This window comes from Diospyros lotus, chromosome 10 (assembly GCF_014633365.1).
Source record: "Diospyros lotus cultivar Yz01 chromosome 10, ASM1463336v1, whole genome shotgun sequence".
Classification (NCBI taxonomy): domain Eukaryota; kingdom Viridiplantae; phylum Streptophyta; class Magnoliopsida; order Ericales; family Ebenaceae; genus Diospyros; species Diospyros lotus.
Window position 1 is genome coordinate 1,566,955 of NC_068347.1, and position 23,568 is coordinate 1,590,522.

General features: G+C 36.4%; 1 protein-coding gene across 3 annotated transcripts; it reads left to right on the plus strand.

The window, feature by feature from the left end:
• The first annotated feature begins 1,357 nt into the window (after nt 1-1,357).
• On the plus strand, nt 1,358-21,916 carry LOC127811347 (geranylgeranyl transferase type-2 subunit beta 1-like). Of its 3 annotated transcripts, XM_052351110.1 has the most exons (13): nt 1,358-1,638; nt 4,632-5,012; nt 5,168-6,408; nt 18,185-18,239; nt 18,355-18,505; nt 18,715-18,831; nt 19,353-19,419; nt 19,517-19,665; nt 19,983-20,116; nt 20,200-20,298; nt 20,433-20,508; nt 21,476-21,604; nt 21,718-21,916. In XM_052351110.1, exons 4-12 carry the CDS (start codon nt 18,186-18,188, stop codon nt 21,568-21,570), a joined length of 942 nt encoding a protein of 313 aa, XP_052207070.1. In that variant the 5' UTR covers nt 1,358-1,638; nt 4,632-5,012; nt 5,168-6,408; nt 18,185; the 3' UTR covers nt 21,571-21,604; nt 21,718-21,916. The 3 variants fall into 3 exon arrangements, with proteins under 3 accessions (XP_052207070.1, XP_052207068.1, XP_052207069.1); XM_052351108.1 differs by lacking the exon at nt 5,168-6,408; XM_052351109.1 differs by lacking the exons at nt 4,632-5,012; nt 5,168-6,408.
• The last annotated feature ends 1,652 nt before the right edge of the window (nt 21,917-23,568 follow it).

Consider the following 23,568-nt stretch of genomic DNA (forward strand, 5'->3'; position numbering starts at 1 on the left):
ATTTTCTAAAAATAGATTATCAACATAAAAAATTGAAAATGAATTCAAAATTTAAAATTAAAAATTGAAAACTAAAGAGAATATAGCCTAAGTTTCTTATTTAACCACAAAAATTTTGAAATTTTGACTTTTGTTTAATATTAGGATATATTGTTATAATATTTTGTCATAAAATGTTAGTGCCAAATTTTGGGTGCCAATATTAATTACAAATATGAAAATAATAAAATAATATTTAACTTTTGGTAATTTTTAATTTTCATTAAAAATATTATTTTAAAAAATTTAATAAAATAATATTTTTTATTTTTATTAAAAATTTTGAAAATAAAAATAAAGTCAAATATATCAAAAATATAATATAACATAATAAATGAGTACAGAGAAAACAATGTGCATTGCCCCACACAGCCATGCCTAGCGTGCCCCACGCACAACCATGCCTTGCCTATGCGTCCCTAGTGTGTTAGCCACACCTATGTCGCGCCCCAAGCATTCCATATCGTGCTCATGCCAGTTTTAATGCGCCTACACGTTATTTTGGCTATATAATCTTTTTCTCTCTGTTTGTTGGGATCACATATATGAGGATTTCATCTACATAATATACTCGTATGTATTAGAACCTTGCATCATATTATATCTTTTCTTCGTTAATATATCACTTTTTCGTCATTAATATACTAATTTTTCGTTATTATTGATTAAATTTTTTAATTTTAACCATGAAATAATAAAAAATAATTATTAAGATTTAACTAACACTTATATAAGTAATTTCTAATATAATTGAACATTAATTATTTATTAATAATATAATATATTAAAAAATTATGAACATATTAAAAAGAATATAATATATCAAACCAATTTATTATAATTAGTAGATTTATAATATAATTAAATTTTTAAATAAATATTAATTAGATGCAATAATTTAAATTATTTTATTATCATATTTTAGATGATTATCATAATTTATTATTTAAATTATTTAATAATTATCATAATTTAAATTATTTTATTAATTATTATAATCTTAAATTATTTTATTTTTATCGATCAAAAAATTATTAATATTATTTTTATAAATTATTTTATTTTTATTTAACAACTAAATATTTAAAAAAAATAAAAAAACTAAAAATAACAATGACATTAATTTTAGTAATTAATATAATATTATTAAACATTAAATATAAATCTCTTTGTTATAAGATAAATTTTAGTAATAGACTAAATAAATCACCTTAATATATCACTTTTTCGTTTAATTAAAATTTTTAATCTTGACAACTAAATTTAAAAAAAAATAAAAATAAATAATGATGGGTGAGGCCCAAATCCCTCAATCCGCTCCAGCAAATCCCCAAATCCCTCAATCCCCATTGCCGCCTTCATCTCCAGCTCCCTCTCTCTCTCTCTCTCTCTCTCTCTCTCATACTCCTGCCGTCGCCGCTGCCGCCTTCGGCTCCATCGTGGCCTCCTCGCTGCCTCTACGTCGCCTACTGGTCGTCGCCTCTATATCGCGGCCTCCTCCTAGTCACCGTCTCCGCCATCGCAGCTCCAACGCATCGCCTCTGGCGCCGCGGCCTTTAGACCACTGCCTCCGGCGCCTCCACCTCTATCGCTGTTCAGGTCTCTTTCCTCAGATTGCAGTTTGTTACCACATTAAGTAGTTTTAACGATACATTTAGAATGAGGCATATCAAAGCCTATAGCCCATTACCTTAGGAAATATTGACTCTAGGTGTGTTTGTTTAATTTTTCGTCATTATTACCGTAAAATTGCATATATATGTCTATGTAGTTTAAAAGGATTTCTTGGATCAAAGCCTCTAATGCAAAGTATTGATCGGACTTGGCAATGATGTTAATGATGACAAAGTCATTAGCAGCATTTCTTGGGGGGGATTGATTGGGCTGTCATAGTCTAAATCAACCATTCTGGATTTGCTTATTTATGGGTAGAAGCTAATTTTGCTGGAATGGTGAAAATTTCTTTTTGCTCATATTTTAACTATTAAGTAGTGGTTCGTGGATATGCTGACTATATTTCAGAAAAGTAGAAAATTACAACCTATGTTGCACGGAAATGAAAATGGAAAATGTTTCTGATAGGAAATGGAAATGCGGAAACGGACATTCTTCTAAAAAAATAAGCATAAATAGGGTTCGAAAGGGAATAAGAAACGTTTCGGAAATAGGGAAATGGGGAAATGGCTCCTATGAGACATTTCCGTGCAACATAGATTGCAACCAAGTAGTGAAGAGTGGGCAACAACTGAAATTTACCCTTGTAAACATTGCTGGGAGTGACATAGTTTAGGGAAACAAGAAATTGATATTAGGTATGTGCTCTATTGTATTTATCATTGGTATTGCTATGATCTCTTGCAATCCATTGACATATTTAATGAATGCTCGGCATGCATAAATTAAATTGAAGTATTTTATATTTCTGCTACAAGATAAGAATTTATGAATAAAAAATGTTGAACTTTTATCTTTCAGCTTATCTATGGGAAATTTATTATGAATTTGTCAATAAACATTATAGGCTTAAGTGGCTTGCCAAAATTGAGTATACAAATCATTGATGAAAGTTCATGAATTTGTCGTTGCAACCTGATATCACTGATAACATTCATCATATTTCAAAATTCTAAACAATTGTAGAAAACTACTTTTTAGGTGGTTAAAATGTATCAGAGATATATGTTTGTGTACTATAACATATTAAAATTTTGGAATTCAATTCCATACTCAATAGACAGAAACTGTAAGAAAGTTGAACTTTTATCTATTCTGACCTTACTCGATTAGATCAACAATATTTCCCAAATTAACCCAAAGGGTTAGGTTTTGAAAGTTATAAATGTTAAGATATTCTTAATTTCACATAGTTGCAGTACGAGATATAGATATTTCAACCAAGAAGACAGAACCTTTCTCAAGTTTAGATTTCTTAATCTCTTAAGCTAATATCACTAAATCTTACTCTGTAATTCTTGATATCAATATAATCTTCAAACAGTTACAAATAATGTACTGAAAATGTGTTCTATTCCTAATACTTTAGTTCCTAACACTAGACTACTTCATCTCTAACCTAAGAACATGATTATGCACTGTAATTAACAAAAGAGACCTTGACTTACCTAGATAATAAGATTGCTTTTAGAGAGGAAGGTAACGTATCTTGCTTTCCTTCTCTATCTTCTAGAGATAATTATTGGTAAAGAATAAACATAGGTTATTTTGTTAGACAAAAAGCTTCCACTATTTTTTTAAATCATGATTCCCGTGCACTAAATAATATTGCAAAGAAAATATTTTTAAGGGGGTCTTACAATATCAAGACAATCCCATTACAGTTGTGCTTCATGTGAATAACTAATGTTATGAAATTTGACCAGATTGAACTTGGTGGATAAATTTGGATGTATTTGTATTTGACAAGTTAGGATTTGTATTTGAACATGGGTCATAAATCTGATCCATTGCAGCTGCACGCAGTAACACGATTGTAGTTTTCTAGACAACATTCAGATCATGTTAACCTGATTCTGAAGCAATGTTTTCTGCACATCAAAATGTTTGTATGGGTTTGCCTTAAATCAGTTATTGGCTGTAGGCATATTCTAAATTTTCTGTTTCTGAGTTTAGTGGTTTGGCTCTTAAATATTTTTATTTGAATGTGTTGTTGTAATGTTAGTCTTGGATGGAGAAATATGATCTTTGTATATGGCAAAGAATTTAATGCAATTGCCTCATTCAATGGTGTGTTGATTTAACCTCTAGGCTGATCAGGTCTCTCTCTCTCTCTCTCACACGACTGATTTTGTATTTTTTATATCCGATTTTTCTTTATACGTTTTTCTTTCATTTTCTGAATTTATGATTCACTACAACTGTGTGCATTTTTTATTGAAGAGTATGTTTATAAAATTTAAATAATGGGCATGCAAGAATTGGACTCAATTTTGCTAGGTTTAGTAAAGTGGATATTTACCTAGCTAGGCTCTTCTTTTGTTTACTTGCTTTTAAAGTTTATTTTTTTAAAAGTTCATACAAGGTTAAAGTCTAACTCTAATAATAAGATGCTGAATTTTGTTATGAATAGCCAACTCTAGCATACTTTAAGTCAAGGTTAAACTCCTCTAGCATACTTTTTTCACTTTCAAGAAGGTGGATGTCAACTTGCTGGATTTCACAGAAGCAGTATTCCTCCTCTTTTGTATGTCAACTTGCTGATTTTTATAGAAAATTGATTGATAGGACAAGTGGACAAGTGGAAATACTAGATTTGCCATGTTAGCTTGGGGTTGGAAAAAATGGGTCAGTTATCAATTGTTAATGTAAATGAAATGGTAGTGAACAAGAAAAGACACTTACAAAAATTGATTTGAGCTTGTTAAAGTGATAGTCAGTGTGACTGGGAACATCTTCAGTCCCTTGTTTTAACTTGCACATTTAAATAAACTTGAGTGGAAACAGTATTTATGGTCTAATTCCATTCTCGTGATAAATTAATTTAAAGATAATTTATTGAATTTAAAGATAGTTGATTTGTCAGTATTTATTGAATTTAAATTCAATAACTTTTTCTAAGAGATGCAAATGGACAGCTCATTGCTCGAGTACAAATGTCAAAGAATTGGATGTTTCCTTTACACCTTAATACGACAAGTGAATCATGCTTTCTTGGACTGATTGAAAGCGAGTCAGGGAAATGGTATTTGCGATTTGGGCATCTTCATTTTAATGGACTAAGGCTGTTATCTTCAACTGGCATGGTGCATGGCTTACCAACTATTGAACCATCAGATCGTGTATGTGAAGGATGTGTATTTGCTAAGCAGTCTCGCCTTCCTTTCCTCAATATTTCTTCATGGAGAGCAAATGCACCTTTGCAACTAGTGCACGCAGACATTTTTGGACCAATAGAACCTCATTCTTTTGGTGGAAATAAATACTTCATAACCTTCATTGATGATTTCAGCCGAAAGGTATGGGTGTTTTTTCTTAAAGAAAAAGGTTCTGCATTGATTGTATTTAAACAGTTTAAGACTCTTGTGGAAACTGAAAGCAATTGTAAGCTTGCAACATTAAGGTTTGATAGAGGTGGAGAGTACACCACCAATGCTTTTCAAAGTTTTTACAGGGATTATGGTATAGGACATCAACTAACAACTGCATACTCTCCACAACAAAATGGGATTGCAGAGAGAAAGAATCGAACCATACTTGACCTGACAAGAACACTACTTAAAGAAAAGAGTTTGTCGAAAGAGTTTTGGGCTGAAGCCGTTGCATGCTCAATTTATCTCCTCAATAGGTGTCCTACAAAAAGTGTCAAATACATGACGCCACAAGAAGCTTGGAGTGGATACAAACCGAGTGTTGATCATTTGAGGATTTTTGGGTGTCTTGCATATGCCCAAATACCTGAGAGCAGAAGGAAGAAATTGGATGATCATGGTCAAAAGTGCATTTTTGTTGGTTATAGTGAAGAATCAAAAGCCTATAAACTATACAATCCACTAACAAAACAGTTAGTGATTAGTAGAGATGTAGTCTTCGATGAAGCAACAACTTGGGACTGGAGTAGGGACAATGACAGGAGTGATAGCATTATAGTCCAAGAGGATGTAACAATTCAATCTCTACCTATTGCAAAACAAACATCATCAACTACTATCACATCTTCTCATAGTGCAAGCAATAGTAATTCGCCTTCAGATGTTGGAAATGATAGTTCATCTCCATGGATGAGAAATATTCAAGATATTTATAGGGCTCCTGAAGAAATAGAAGGAGAGGCACTAAACTTATTTTGTTTGTATGCTGATCATGAGCCTATAAATTTTGAACAAGCAATAATAGAAGAGTGTTGTAAGACCACTATGGAAGAAGAAATTATGGCTATCAACAAGAATGACACATGGGAGTTATCCCAACTTCCACCAAACCAACAAGCAATCGGGGTGAAATGGGTATACAAAATCAAGCATAATGCAGATGGTAGTATTGCTCATCACAAAGCACGGCTTGTAGTCAAAGGTTATAAGCATAAGTATGGAATCGATTTTGAAGAAGTGTTTGCACTAGTGGTCCGATTTGATACAGTAAGATTACTTTTCTCTCTTGCCACATCTCATAGTTGGAAAATCTACCAACTTGATGTTAAGTTAGCTTTTCTTAATGGGGTTCTTGAGGAGGAAGTATATGCCAACCAGCCAGAAGGTTTTCAAATAAAGGGAGAAGAACACAAGGTTTATATATTGAAAAAAGCCTTGTACGACCTCAAGCAAGCTCCACGAGCATGGAATTCACACATGGATGGCTATCTTCATCAAGCTGGTTTTGATCAATGCCCATATGAACCCTGTGTCTATACAAAAGGTAACATCCATGATGAATTTTTGGTCCTTTGTTTATATGTTGATGATCTTTTGTTTATAGGCAACAATGAAAGATTGTTCATGGAATTCAAGCTAACTGTGTTTGATGAATTTGAGATGACAGATAATGGACTTATGTCCTTTTTTCTTGGCATAGAAATTCGACAAGAACAAAATGGGATTTTTATATGTCAGCAGAAGTTCATGTCACATTCCTAGGGTTACCTAAGGTTGTGATTGGAATTTGAGGAAGAAACTGGATGATAGAATTAAAGGAGGGAGAGAGAAATCAAGAGAGAGGGGGAGAGGTTAGAGAGGAAACGAGAGAGAGAATTAGGGAGATAAAATCCACTTCATTCATCAATATGCCTTTCTCTACATATTAGGGCCTGTTAACCTTAGGACTCTTAGATTACAACCTTAGGCGAGAAAACCCTCTCATAAACCCTCTCAAACACTCTCAGATGTAGTGTAAATGAAAGAACATAATATTCAGACAAAATCAGAATGTAACCAAGAAATACAGAAAGATAAACAACAAACCAAACGGAGACAGTAGTTATCCTGGTTCGGAATGCCTTTGGCAATCCTACATCCAGCCTTCAAACACCCTTGAAGCAGTTTTTATTTCCAGACAGAAGATCAGTACAAAACCCAAGCTCTCTCTCAATCCTATCGCTCAAGTACAACCCTTGTTCACTCCAAGAAAATTCAAGAACACAATACACATGCCTCACTTTCTCTAGAACAAAGAATACTCACAATAGAAACAGAGAACTTGACAAGAGAGAGAAGTTATTAGACTGCTGCCTTGCCCTCTTATTTATAGAGGAGGCAGACACACTTAGGCAACTAACTAACTTAGGGAAATTACATATTAACCCTAACAAAATGTATTAATTACACTTAACCCCAAGCTGCCTAATTTCTTCAACCAAAACTACTCTTTTATACTCCTTTCGGTTCTACTATCTTCTAGGACAAAACTCGAGGCAAACTTCAACAGGGCCTATTTATAGGTTATTCAATAGTAAATGAAATCTGAAAAATAGCACCCATGTGCTCCTAACAACTCACAAAATACCTCCTACTAATTACTACAACCTTATTACAATAATGCCCTTTTAACTACTCTTGAGTTGTGACATTCCCCTCCCCTTAAAAGGTTTCTTGTCCCCAAGAAACTTATTACAACCAAGCCATTGTTTCTTCATCCAATGCCCATTTTCACCCATTGGTGTCTTCTTTGCTTTTCCTTCTTCTTATCTTGTTTTTCCCTTCTCTTTTGCTTTTTTTTTTTCTTTCTCCTCAGCAGCAACAACATTATGTCTTACTGCTACACCAATGGAAACATGAGTAAGCAAAACAACAAGGGTCTCGGTCTCTTCAACAAAGAATTCCTTCCCTTTCTTCCTTTCATCTTGCTTCGCTTTATCATTATGTGTTCTCCATTGCTCCAAATCAAAAACATACTGCTGGAAGGTTTTAGTGTAATCAATTTCATGCAAGCATCCTCCCTTAACCTCTAACCAATCTTGAACTGCCCTCCATTGGTTATCCACTTCAATTAAGGCACAAATTTCCCTCCAATTGACTGATTTCTCAGTTGGAGTTACCTGATCCATAGTGGGTAGTTCAACAACTCCTTCCATTGCTATTCTTTCAAGAGAAATAGATTTAAAATCTTCACAATCTAAGGCTATTGTGGTCGTTTCCATTCCAAGATCTTTGGCTCCCGGATTGCTAGTGAACATCTCGGCTTCATCCTCAACAGTTACCTCCTCCCACGGTGTCATATTGAGGGTTTTAGCATCTGGATTCTCAATACCGATGGGAGTGCTTGAGATGCTGCCAATCATTGGGCTGCCATCCCCCAATTCTTCAATCCCTTCTTCCACTTCCTTTTCTTCCTCATCAGCTTCTTGCATCTCCAGATTAACAGCCTTAGAAGCTCCATTAATAATATAGGTTTTGGTCCTTTCTCCAAACAGATTACACAAGTCAATTACAAACTGCGGCCAGCTCAATTTCACCCTTCCCCAACTCCAATTCTGGAACCAAACATATGGAATTCCACTCAGATTAGCTGCAACCATTTTTATCTTCTCCTTTTCAGCTACTCGGTGTTGGTAGAACACCCGTTCACATTGCCAGATCCACCATTTTGGCCTGTCCTTGTCAAATACCGGAATAGCCAATGGAGCAAGAGTGGGCAAATCGGCACTTGGAATTGTGGTCAATAAAGTTCGATTAGCAGTCTGAAACTTATGTGAACACAAGATCAAAAAAATCGTCTAGCTGCCTACGAAGGTCCTTAATTTCCTTTGTTGCAACAATTAGTCCTTCGGCCATCTCCTCGGTCCAATTCCTTGAAATTGCACCCTGTAACAGCCTTTAAGAATCAGCCTCTAAGGATCCCTTCGGTAACTCCTCCTTGTATTAAAATTCAGCAATCCTTAATCCCTGATGCAGGAGCAGCCTCCAAAGTTCAGCTGTTGCTGAACAACCTCCAATAATCGCTTGATCTGAAATGCAGCCGTGACAATCACTCGGCTTCCTGAGTCTCCTTCAAAATCAGATCAGAATCGTCGTAGATCAGCAATTTCCAGCCTTTGTAATAGCTTCCCAAGACCACAAGCTACTTCTGGAAAATATCAATTCCCTTCTTACCACTTCCGACCGCAGCTTCCTACTTGCCTCAACCTTAATTCAGCCATGGTTGATCTCCAGGTTGCCCAATCGAATTTGCCTAACCGTTTGGTGTTAGGACACATCAATGCGGCAGTCATAGCATGCACCTAAAGCTGGATTTCTCTTTCTGGATCCCGCGTTGCTTGGCCTTGCTGCCTTTTGATCACAAACGGCAACACATCATGCGTATTGGTCTGTTACTTAACCTGACATAATCAAATCACCTTCAGATCAAGTGAGTAGCAGCCAAAAGTTAATCACAGCAGCCAATATTGACTTCCCCTCCCGCTGGAATTGGTGTCTTTGTCTCTCAATTTAGTTAATCCGACTGATCTCAGGCAATAAATTGGAACAACTCACTAAGCGATGACTCTCGACTGACAAAGAGGCTTTCGAATCGATTGCTAGCTTCATTCAATCAATCAGATTCAATAATCACCCCAACCCATGCCCAATCACTGTCCAATTTGCTCCAGAATTTCCCAGAGTTTGCTGCTTCTTGAATCTCCTTCCGTAACTTGTTTGATTCCACACCCAATCATCGACCACTTAAGCCTGTATTGCCTAAACCACCATGCCTCCACTGCATCTTCAGTTCCGAGTATATAACTGATCAAAGGAACTCGCCTCTTGGATTAGCTGCTCTAGACGTGCTTTGATTCTGGATCTCAACTACTGTGTTGCGATTAAGGTGAATCGCCTTCTTGAATTGCAACTGCAATAGCCAAAGTCCATAGTTCTTGTCGCTGCTAGTAATCTGATCCAGAATTCCTTCAAACTTAGATCAGAAGAACTGTAGTAGCCTTAGTCACATGCACGCCTTCCTTGATCGACCAGTACCTCCTAGATTTTCAAGCTAGTACCTCCTAGATTTTCAAGCTAAGAGGCAATTCTCCGTCGGAATCACTGGAACTGAATGTGCCTGAGTTCAATTCGTTCCCAGTTCTACAGTAATTGTTGATTGCTGGAGTTGCTTGCAACTAGCCACGATTGCTACAGATGCACGATTGTCTCGACCTTGCTTGTTCACTTCCATCTCCAAACAATAGCTCTAAATTCACCTTCCAAATTCAGGATGATCGCTCCAAACTGTATCTCAATCTGAATTCCGCTTCACCTCACGAAACTTGATTGAACATGTTCAGCCTCCAGATTCACCTCACTAAATCCGCTCAGATTTGGATCTGCTTCATTTGGCTCTTCTTGAATCGCATGCTCACGCCTGGAATTGCCTTCTTCCAGAAAATCCCTTCCGATAATCACCGTCGGAATTATGGCCGAGGCTAGCCTGGCTTTGCTCAGTTTTAATCTGCCTTCAATTCCTTCAAACTCCGATCAGAACAAATGCTCATAATCGCCAGTCACAACCGAGAATCAACCGGCTCTGTTTCCCTTCTCAATTTCGAACCAAGTTGATACAAATATGTCGAAATCACAGCCAAGGAAGGATTGACTTTGATACCATTTGTCACATTCCTAGGGTTACCTAAGGTTGTGATTGGAATTTGGGGAAGAAACTGGATGATAGAATTAAAGGAGGGAGAGAGAAATCAAGAGAGAGGGGGAGAGGTTAGAGAGGAAACGAGAGAGAGAATTAGGGAAATAAAATCCACTTCATTCATCAATATGCCTTTCTCTACATAATAGGGCCTATTTATAGGCTATTCAATAGTAAATAAAATCTGAAAAATAGCACTCATGTGCTCCTAACAACTCACAAAATACCTCCTACTAATTACTACAACCTTATTACAATAATGCCTTTCTAACTATCCTTGAGTTGTGACAGTTCACAGAAGAACTTCTTGAGAAATTTAAGATGAATGGTTGCAATACTGTCACAACTCCTATTACTGCAGATCTTCAGTTATCAAGAGAAGGTGATGGTAAACTTGTTGAATCAAGGCTATTCAAAAGTCTGATTGGGAGCCTCAGATATTTAACAGTGACAAGGCCCAATATAGTATATGGGGTTAGTCTTCTTAGTCGTATATGGAGATGCCAAGAGAGTCTCATTGGCAAGCAGCTAAGTTGACCTTTAGTACAGTCAACTTTGGTCTTTTCTATGCTTATGGAGAGAACTCAAAACTCATGGGATACTTAGATAGTGATTGGGGACGTGATCCAGAAGAAAGGAAAAGCACAACAGGTTATGTCTTTTATTTCGGCTCGACTGTTTTGTCGTGAACCTAGGGTTTGTGATAGGTTAAAAGAAGAATTGAAGGGAATTGAAGGAGGGAACTAAGGATGAATAGTTTAGAGAAGAAGATTTAGGGGGAAATGAGAGAAAGAGAGGGAAATTGGAGGGAGATTGAGAGAAAATTCTAGAGAGAAAAATGAGAATATTCATTCAATCAATTTTGGCATAATCCTTCCAACCTTAGCTGTGGCTTATATAGAGCCTAACAGCCTCCCACATACTCCCATGTGCAATATAACAACTAGCCTAATTGCCTATGGAATAGGACAAAACCCTAAAACAAAAAAAAAGGAAAAAAAAATTACAATTATTGTATATTGCATGCCAACTCCTACTATTATATGTACTAAACTATCCTTGGGGTCATGACAATTTCCCCCTCCTTAAAGAGAGTTCTTGTCCCCAAGAACTTGCAACAAGTAGCCATGACTCTTCATCCAATTCCAGCTTTTTCTATCTGTTTCATTCCTTTTTCCTTCTGTCTCCTCCTAAGCCTTTTCTTCTTAGGTTTCCAAGATCTACCCTAGGTATAATTTGGCTTAGAACTTCAATAGAAGCAACCTGATCGACCTCAATGACTTCAGGTTCAAATCTGTGAGTGCTTGATGGAATAGCAGACAGAAGCTGCAAAAGGTGCTTGTCCCTAATGAAGTCCTTCACCTGAAAGAAATTTGAAAGATGCAAAGGAAAGATGGATTCAGTCTTGGATGGATCATTAGCTGACTTAATTTCTACTCGAAGATGTGAATGTTGCTCATTAATCGTCTTCCTTTCAACGTGACCACTCAAAATTGTCAATTCCGGCTGCTCAAATACCAAGAAATCTAGACCCTTAATGTCCTCATATGGAGGTTCCCCAACAAACAAACTATTTGCCCTTGTTAGTAATTCAGCCACATCTTATTTCTGTTCCTCAAAATATTCTCGAAGCTCGTGATAAGCGTCTTTTATACACTTATTTTGGCCTATAAATTTAGCATTTATACATTTAATGGGTATGATTTCTACTTAATTTGGTTCTATATGTGGTTATGTAAGTGATAAACTCATTTGAAGATATTTGAAGCGAAAATGATTATTTTAGTGCATGATTGGAGTTGAACTTGGCATGGATGGACATCTATTTAGGGTCGATGTTTAGGAAGTCACAAAACGGCGAGATGAAAATACAAAAGTTGAAGAGTTGAAAGGTCAAGTTGCTGTAGCTTACGGTCCTAAAGCGGAATGTATTCTGCGGTAGGATCGCTGTGGAAGGAAGTTATTGGAGCTCACGGTCCTAATGCGGAATGCATTCCACAGTAGGACTGCGATTGGACATCTTTACTGAAGCTCATAGTTTTGCTGCAATAAGCATTCCGCGGTAGGACCGTGGTGAGGTTTAAAGCTTTGCGAAAAGGATGTTTTGAGCTCGTTTCCTTCCAAATCAAATGGGGATGAACTCTTTCAAGGTGCACGACTCTAAAAACCTAAAAAGCACTATATAAAGACTGATTCTTGGAGGATTTGGGGACATTTTTGGCCGGAGACAAAGAAAAGTCGAAGAAGAAATAAGGAGAATTTGAAGAACTCAACTGTTTGGTTGTATTTTTTTGTTCTTTCTTCTATTCCAGATCATGACCTCCATTTTTATTGTTCTATTATTGATTGAAATCATGTTGGGCTAGGTTTTTTGTAACTAGGGTGAATGATGAAACCTCATTCATTGTCGGTTTAATTCAAAGTATTCGATTTTGCTGTATTCTTGTCTTTTGGGTTGATTGTTTATTATACTCTTATTTCGTTTAATGCTTGATGACCATTAAAACGTATTTGTGATTCATATTGTTTTCGAGAAATTCAATACGAATTAACACATGGTAATAAACAACATAAGGTCTGATAACAAGGTAGAGATATCGTTATGCTTTGTGAAATCGTATGGAGATGATCACTGAGGGTAAATGTATGTCTGTATATTCGTAAGTTGATTAGAGATAATTAATCTCATATATGTGCATATAATCGATTGACCATCAAGAGAGGCTTTTGATTGTTATAGGATCATCGATTTTCAACTCAATGCAAGAATTAGCAAACTCGAGTACTATAAGATTAAATCATATCAAGAGCGACGGTGGATTCATGAACCCTAGTGCTTTCAACTTCTGAGTTTCAAAACCAAAGTAGTTGTTTTTGTGTTTTTCTATTAGTGATTTAGTTTGCATTTTTATAAACCAATTGTTAATAGCATCTAATTGTGTGTGTCTTGTTAAGGTTAAATGTAGTTAAAATAAAAATCATTAGTCAATTTTCATGGGTATGACACTCTACTTATCACTATATTACTTGTCATGATCCGTCCACTTGCGGGATAGAATAAGCAGACAGCTCACTCTCAACATTTTTCTCCTCCACTTTAGCACCACCTTTTTGCTCACCGAAATATTTCAAAAGCTCGCTCTCCACAACTTCCTTCTCCAAGAATCCTTTGTTACAACAATTCAATCCTAATGATTGCTTGTTTGAATCAATCATCTTTTGTTGAGAATTTCCTAGCTAGTCATCTGAAACATTTCTTCTTGGTTTCTCAAAGAATTCAACAGGAAAGCTGTAGTGATACTTGTTGGTCAGTATCCTTGCAAACTCCTGCAACTGCTCTTGTATCATACAACCAAATTCCTCGCACGTTTTGCTAACCCAAGGGTCTAAAGACTGTTCCCGTGCCTCCTAATTCGGCCCAAACTCCTCATGATTTCTGTTGAATGAAAACGCATCATTCTTTTCTTGCAGTTGATGTTCCAATCATATCGTGTGCCCACTGCTTTCCCTGGTCTCATGAGTAGGATAGCCTATTGGAAATGCGGCATCCTTTTGTTGCAATTGAGACTCCATTGGTTTCATTCGTGCACTGCCCGTCATGGTTGAAATCTTGTGCTGCAATTGAGGCTCCCATGGTCTCATGCGTGCATTGTCCATCATGGCAGAAATCTCACGAGCATGACAAGCCGAAGGCCAATAAATAGGAGCTCTGTACATCCTCTGAAATTAGCAGTCAAGGGTCACTTGCTGGAATTTCGAATTTCGTTGAATTCACCAATCTTTGGAATAATCAATTCACCAAAGTTGCATTCAACTTCCGAATAGAGATCACGACCAATAATCGATTGGAATGCAGCTTAGAACAGCCTGGACTACTCGCTGTCAATTTCTGATCAACCTTGTTTCCTTCCAACTTAAATTTGAAACACGGAAAATCCACTGCTCGGTCACTTCGGCTAGGTTCACCACACTTCCGTTGCTCTGTCACGCTTCCACAACTCAATGGCTGAGGATCCCCAGCTTAGTACTACCTTCAAAACTCCACACCGAGTTGCTACGAGCTTTCCTGGGATTAGATATCGAAATTGTCGCACTTCTTAGCCTAGACTCCACACCGAGTTGCCTTTCCTTCTATTTCTTCAGGAGCCCTATAAATATCTTGAATATTTCTCATTTGTGGTGGAGGTGAACTATCACTTCCAGCATCTGAAGGCGAATTACTATTGCTTGCACTATGAGAAGGTGTGATAGTAGTTGATGATGTTTGTTTTGCAATAGGTAGAGATTGAATTGTTACATCCTCTTGGACTATAATGCTATCACTCCTGTCATTGTCCCTACTTCAGTCCCAAGCTGTTGCTTCATCGAAGACTACATCTCTACTAATCACTAACTGTTTTGTTAGTGGATTGTATAGTTTGTAGGCTTTTGATTCTTCACTATAACCAACAAAAATGTACTTTTGACCATGATCATCCAATTTCTTGCTTCTGCTCTTAGGTATTTGGGCATATGCAAGACACCCAAAAATCTTCAAATGACCAACACTCGGTTTGTATCCATTCCAAGCTTCTTGTGGTGTCATGAATTTGACACTTTTTGTACCACCTATTGAGGAGATAAATTGAACATACAACGGCTTCAGCCCAAAACTCTTTTGGCAAACTCTTTTATTTAAGTAGTGTTCTTGTCATGTCAAGTATGGTACGATTCTTTCTCTCTGGAATCCCGTTTTGTTGTGGAGAGTATGCAGTTGTTAGCTGATGTCCTATACCATGATCCCTGTAAAAACTTTGAAAAGCATTGGCGGTGTACTCTCCACCTCTATCAGACCTTAATGTTGCAAGCTTACAATTGCTTTCAGTTTCCACAAGAGCCTTAAACTGTTTAAATACAATCAATGCAGAACCTTTTTCTTTAAGAAAAAACGCCCATACCTTTCGGCTGAAATCATCAATGAAGGTTTTGAAGTATTTATTTCCACCAAAAGAATGAGGTTCTATTGGTCCACAAATGTCTGTGTATTAGTTGCAATGGTTCATTTGCTCTCCATGAAGAAATACTGGGGAAAGGGAAAGGAAGGCGAGACTGCTTAGCAAGCACACATCCTTCACATACACGATCTGATGGTTCAATAGTTGGTAAGCCATGCACCATGCCAATTGAAGATAACAACCTTAGTCCATTAAAATGAAGATGCCCAAATCGCAAATGCCATTCCCCTGACTTGCTTTCAATCAGTCCAAGAAAGCATGATTCACTTGTCGTATTAAGGTGTAAAGGAAACATCCGATTCTTTGACATTTGTACTCCAGCTATGAGCTGTCCATTTGCATCTCCTAGACAAAGTTGTTTTTCTTCCATGTGAATGATATCTCTTTTTTCAAGCATCTGACCAAGACTAAGGATATTACTCTTCATATTAAGAATATAATAAACATCAGAAATGTACCTGATTTTTCCATCCTTTTGATAAACCTGTATTCTTCCTTTCCCAATGACTTGCAACTTTGAACCATCACCAAGGCTTACTGATCCACCAACTTCTTCTTTGAGATCCACAAAAACTTCTTTTCTCCCACACATATGGTTGGTTGCACCAGAATCAAGGTACCAGACATTATTTTGTTCAACCAATTCATTGTGACCTAGTAAAAGAGTAGGCTCCTCAACAATGTCATTAGAAGCTTCAGCTTCAGCTAGATTGGCATAGTTTTCAGATTTGATTGGACATTCAAAAGAATAATGTCCAAATTTTCAGCATTGAAAACATTGAACATTCATTTTATCTCTGCCATATCCAGTTTGTGTGGAGCCTCCACGACCTCTACCTCGTCTACGATAGGATGCACCACCACGTTGTGTAGAACCGCAACCATGTTCGCCTCTTAAATTCTTCAATGTGAGCTTTGATTCCAGTGCTTGCTCTGTTGAATTGGAGTGAGTATTCTTCTGAATTCGTTGCTCATGAACTCACAGAGAACCCAACAATTCTTCTATGCTAATTGTCTCCAAATTCTTTGATTCCTCTATTGCTGTTACCTCATGCTCAAAGTTGTGAGTGAGAGATCTCAATATCTTCTCCATCACACGAACGTCATCCAGTTTTTCACCATTCCTCTTCATTTGGTTGACAATTGCAATCAGCTGTGAATAATAATCTGATACTGTTTCTCCTTCTGTCATGTGAGCTGCTTCAAACTCGCCTCTTAAAGTCTGCAGCCGAACCTTCTTTACCCTATCAACTCCTTTGTATATTGTGATCAAGTTGTCCCAGACCGCCTTGCTCGTTGTCGCTTCAGAAATTTTCTCAAATGTATCATCCTCCAATCCTTGATACAGCAGGAAGAGAGCCTTCTTATCTTTTTTCCGTTGATCTTTAAGATTGGTCCTCTGGTTAGCCGTGAAGAGAGCTTCTGCTTCTGAACTTGGTTTGATGTAGCCATTACTAACTATCTCCAATAAATCTTGTGAGCCAAACAAGGCTTTGAACTGGATACACCACCTTTCATAGTTGCCTTTCGTTAACTTGGGAATCTGAAGTTGAACCAAGTTGGATGCCATGAATGTTGAAAGAAAGAACAAGCAAAGAGAAAAAACTGAGAAGAACCCGGCTCTGATACCACTATGTTGGTGTAAAATTAACTACTGGATATACAAAGGAGGTTTAAGATATTTGAAGAAACAAATCAATTTATTACTCAGGCAAAGGTCATGCAGAATTATTGAGTATCATGTCAGCTTTTATAAGAAAAACACGAGCCACAAACAGCTAGAAACAAAAACTAAACAAACTATCAGAAAAACAAGCCTGAAGAAAACAGAGATAACAAACAGAGAAATAACAGGGGACTTGTTAGCTTGATTCTGGTGAACTTGGTCATTATTTTTTTAACAGTAGTGGACTCGGTCTTGATCACGTGCACCTCATGCTTTTATTTAGATTTGCTACTTCCAACAGAGTTTTGGTTGTGGTTATATTATCTCAAAGTGGATGCAGGAGGCCTAAGTTATTGGTCACTGTAAAATATTTCATGACAGCTATCTTGTAATCATTATTACTCAAAAATATGTCAACTCTTGCAGTTCACTTTCTCATTTGTTGTGAAATCTATAAGATGATGGCTGAGTTACACAATTGTTAAGTTGACACGCCCTCATATAGAGGGTCAGACAATAAGGTAATTCCGGAAGAATTACCGGGAAGAGAATAGAGTTGGGAGAGAAAACCGATAGGTTGAGAGAGAAAGGAATGGGAGAGAGAGATGGAACAGAGAGAAAGAGGGAATTCGAGAGGGAATAGAATAGAGATTCTGTTATTTCCCAAAAACTGTATTCCACTTCTACAACAGCCTTCTTAAGGGCTACTACCTCCAGCTGTTATGTAACTGCCAACTATAACTCCCTCCAACAATATAGAGTTACTAACCCCTGTTAGTTACAACAGTTATAGGCCAATTGTCCCTTCTAACCCTAGGTTTGTAACATAAGTGATAAGTGAACTGAACAGAAAACAAGGAACTCGACTTTTTGTTCTTTGCTTAAATGAGTTTGTGAATTCTGAAATTATATGTTTTCTGCATTGCAGAATGGGGGAACTAGAAGTTGAAAAGCATGCTAACTACATATTATCAGTGGAAAAGGTTTGTATTACTCTTGACTGCAAGTTAATTTTGGTCAGTGGGCAAAAAAAAAAAAAAAAATTGTAGTTGCCACTTGTTTCCTCATCCATTTAAATTTTGGAGAATTTTCCCTCAGAAAAAGGACAGTTTTGAATCTGTGGTGATGGAACATCTACGAATCAATGGAGCATATTGGGGTCTAACTACTCTGGATCTCTTAGGGAAGATTGATGCAGTTAATTCTGAGGAGGTGGTTTCATGGGTCATGAAGTGCCAACATGAATCTGGTATGTGATAATTTATCTGATTTCAGATGCAAAATGCTTCAGATTTTTATTGATTAATAGTGTCTTTTGAGTGGTGACAGAGCCCACCTAAAGTTTATGTTCTGCAAATTGAATTCCAAACAGTTTGTATATTGTCCCATTACTTGTAAAGAAATGTCATCCATACGTGTGTTTGCTTCAGAGCATATGATGATATTTCGTTAATGTAGGTGGGTTTGGTGGCAATATTGGACATGATCCACATCTATTGTATACACTCAGTGCCATTCAAATTTTGGCACTTTTTGACAAGATAAACATACTAGATGCTGAAAAGGTATCATACTGTATCCTTGTAGTTTGACGAGCTTCTAAAATTTCCCAGTATGTTTTTTCTTTTTTCAAATGGTTGTAATGGCCTTACAGACTCTATAGTCATAAATAGAGATGATTGGGAAGGTAGAATCCATGTAGCTGACTTCACCTAGCGAGATTAAGGCTTGGTATGTTATCGTGTTGTAGTTGATGTATTTTTTGGCCATGTTATGGAGTATCTAGTATTTCTTTAATCTAGATAATAAATTGAGTTTATATATTTGAGAATCTGTTTTATATCTTACTGCCAAATTTCTGTCATATGGAAGACATGCTAACTTTATACTTCAGAAACAGAAAAGTAAACTGGACATAGAAAACGGCACCTTAGGGTTTCCAATGAAATTTGTGTTACTCATCATCATCGTTTTAAGCCTTAGTACCTATACTAGGGTTGGTTATGTTCCATTGTTAAGTGGATTGAATATTTAAAATGTAACTGATGGACACTCCATCGTCAGATATTTCTTGTCATACTTGATCTTGAAATCAGATATAGCAAGCCTGCAGAATGAAGATGGATCCTTTTCAGGTGACATGTGGGGTGAAGTTGATACACGGTAATGGTTCCGTTAGTTCCTCATTTTTTTTTGTTATCTTGCTGTTGTTAGTTATTCATGCGAAACATCATTGTAACCAGAATATTTCTTCCTATAGGTTCTCTTATATTGCGATATGTTCTCTTGCACTATTACATGGCTTGGAAAAAATTGATGTGGAAAAAGCCGTAAAGTACATTGTGAGTTGCAAGAATCTGGATGGTGGATTTGGATGCACACCTGGTGCAGAATCTCATGCAGGGCAAAGTATATTTGGCATATTTTACCTTGCTTTTACTCGTTCTTATCATTTCTACTGTCAATTTGTTGCATACATCAGTATATTGAGGTTGGAAGTTATTCAATTTGTTGTAAATATTTTCGCAATCACTCGGATAAGTCCAGTCAAATATTCTCATCTGTTTACCTTGGGGGGAAAGAAGGGAAAAATATGTGTCTTTTTAAGATGATATTCATTGAGCTTAATATCAATTGCCTTTGTCTTTATGACCTGAAGAAATGTTTGAATCCTGAAATTATACACAAAATTATTTACACTGGTGTAATGGCTGTTTTACCGGCAGTTTTCTGTTGTGTGGGTGCCCTTGCGATAACTGGTTTTCTAGATCTCGTTGATAAGGACCTCCTTGGGTGGTGGTTATGCGAAAGACAAGTTAAATCTGGAGGTCTAAACGGCCGTCCTGAGAAGCTTCCTGATGTAGGTTATTCTTTTCTAAATTAATATTTTCTTTGCATATTTCTGCAATTTTTATCACTAGAACTCATCTTCTGTCACTTCAGGTCTGTTACTCTTGGTGGGTCCTTTCTAGCTTGATCATGATCGATAGAGTTCATTGGATTGACAAAGAAAAGCTTGTTAAATATATCTTGGATTGTCAGGTTACTTGGAATCTAATGCTCCACTTTTAGTACCGGAAAATTCCATTATAATAAGTTAATTTTTTCTTGAGTTGGCAATTCGTACTATTTCTTGCCTTACGTGGGTGTATTACGGTTATATGTGAAAAATGCAGGATAAAGAAAAGGGGGGTATTTCAGATAGGCCAGATGATGCTGTTGATGTATATCATACGTATTTCGGAGTTGCTGGTGCGTGACAGTTGGGTTTATTTCATTCTTTTGTCTTGTTGCATTTTATTGCCATATTTTGGGCTTTCGAGAAGAAAAGGGGGGTGGGGGGTTCTCTCTCTCTCTCTCTCTCTCTCTCTTTTTCTTTATTGTCCGAGTCATAATAACTTGCATTATGTTCCAAACTTCCAATGCATGTCATGTCATAATGTGAGATGGATACATACCTACATTTCTTCTGACATTTAGGGTTTTTAGAGCTACTTTGACATTGGAGATTTTCAGTCTGATTCCACCTAGTGGCAGCATACAATTGGTTGAATGGGAAATGAGGATGGGAATTTCCCATCATCTTTGCAATTCTTATTTTAGGTGCATGCTACTAGGAATAGAGATTTCATTTTTTACAAGAGTCCGGCAATATTTCAATTTTTTTATATATTCATGGAGCCTCGTCCGTTAGGGTTATGTAATCATGTTATTATTATGTAGCAATAATATTATAAATATCAGATAGATTATTACATATTATATTTTAAAATATTTTTTCAAATGGAAATAATAGGTCTATTAGCAATTGTATAATTTGGTGTACAATTCCCGTTATATTAAAAAGTATTATAACACTGCAAGAAAGCTCAACTCTTTACAGGTTGAGACCTGACCTTGAGCATATATCTAGATGTTACCAGTGGAGTGCTTGATTCTCATTATAGTTGGGAATGTCAGAAGTAGTCATTGGTGCCAATTTCTTGCTTCCTGACAACCAAAGACACCTTCTTGTTCTCTCTCTCTTGCTCCCTCTAAACATAGCTTGATGGTTCAGAATTTAATGGAAGGCATATTTGGAATTGTTCTTGACAACCTCCACTTTGGACTATTTCTACTTAAATTGTTTCTCTAATCAAATTCAAATCAATCCGAGTCTTTGTTAAAATTTTGATATATCACAATATACTGAACTCCTAGTGCCCCCGGTGTGTCGCAGGTCTTGCGCATCTTGAGTATCCAGGATTGAAAGCCATTGATCCTGCCTATGCTTTGCCAGTTGATGTTGTGGATAGGATTTTCCTTGGCAGATAAACGATGCAGTTGACGGACCATTGATATACTGATGGTACTTGCACCATCTTTTGCTTTGCGCATTCTGCTTCACAATATACTGAATCATTTTATATATCAAAATGCATGGGATTCATTGTTTTCTCGGCATTCTTGTTTGTTGGACAGAACCAGTGATCCCAAGGTTGGCCTGATGGCAAGAGGTATGGTGGTCCTCTCTGCAACTAGGGTTTAAATTTCCTTGGAGTAAGCCTTGGTCTGTGGGCTGTTGCATAATACCCAATGAGTTTAGTGCACACTCAAATCAACAAAAGACACACAAACCAGTGACAGTGTCCGTAAATTTTGTACGTATGCCATGAATAGATACACGATTACAAATCTAATCTAGAATTTATGAAGTTGACTCTAGCTATGGAGATTAAGGAATCAAGGCTTAGATTGTTATTGTTAATTGTTGTTGTAATGCATGCAACTATAAACCGTATACCAAACATTGTAGGTAGAAAAATTGAATGTGGTTTACTCAAGATGAGAGAGATGAGAAGAATTGGTAAGAGAAAGTTGTTTTCAACCTAACCCCATTTTGTCCTGTTCCAACCCCTGTTTGAGGGTCACATTCATTGCTTTCATTACTCTAGCCTGATGATCACACTGAGAGAGAAGGAAACCGAATGGACTTGAAGAGTTTGAGCTATTTTTGCACTTTGATTTATTAGTTTTAGTACTTTGGATTTGTATGATTTATTTTTTGTTGACCTTGTAGAGGGTTCTTTTGAAAAGAAAAGAACCATAGAGACTCAAAATAGGAAACTAAACTATCATAGGCAGATGTAAAAATGACCGAAATCTTAAAAAAATCTGAGTTCTACTTCTACCCTTAAAAAGATTATATCCATATATTAAGTTTCATGTAAATGAAAAACAAATATGATTGAAATTAAAAAAAAAAACAAAAGCTCATGAAACACATAAATGATACTCTAGTGGCTAATAGGGTCTGTTCTCTAATGTAGGAAGATCACTCTACCCCCTCAATGAGTGGCTCGGACCCCCCAAAATTGTTATTCTAGGGATCATGATTTAAAAGATTTGATAAATGCCTTGTTTGATTCTAATGATTTATCTTACTTGTAGTCTATGATCATCAAAAGAAGAAAATGTAGTCGTCTGAGGTTGTAGGATATGGTTAGATATTTCGCATGTTTGTAAAGTGATTTTTTTTTGTTGTTGCTTTCCATAGTGTTGTAAGGTTTATGCTTTTGTTTTTTCGTGTTTTGCTTCGGTTTTGCCCTAGCTTGTTTTGTGACAATTCTTCCTATTTCTATGTAATGAAATTGCTCATTTATAGAAAAAAATATAAAGGTCTTTTTGTAAATATAATTTTTAATATAAAATTATAAAAAAAATTATTTAATTAAATATAAACATAAAATTTATTAGCCATTTAAATAAACATCAACATAAGTTAATTCTATCTCTAAGATGGTTGTTAGAATAGCAAAGACGGAATTGCTTCCATCTCAATTGTGATCAAGAAATAAAAAAGTGATGCCCCATGGGCATAGTTCAGCGGTTGAGACCATACATGTGTTGGTTTCAAAAAGTTCTGGATTTTAGTTGTTATATAATCGATCACAAGTCCCGTGTTCGAATTTCGCTGCTGAGTTTCGTGATTTACTTTTCTTGTAGAAATCTTGGACCTGAGTTGCGGGAGCCCTTAAGGCGAGAGATTTCACTTTTTGGTTCCAAAGAAATAAAAAAGTGATTCTAATATTTTTTAATATTGTGAAATGACCTTAAAATGTTTTTAAAATTATGAAAATAATTTGAAAATGTTTTTTTGGTGTTTCAAGGTTGAAAATATTTTGAAAACGCTAAAATGACTCTTTCAGAGTGTAAACATATGAAGTAAGAAGCCTCTTAATGGTTGAAAACTTCTCTGATTAACTTGCAATGGGTCTCTGTGTGTTTAGCTAATGTATGCATTTGGTTTGTAAACTATTAATGTACCCCATG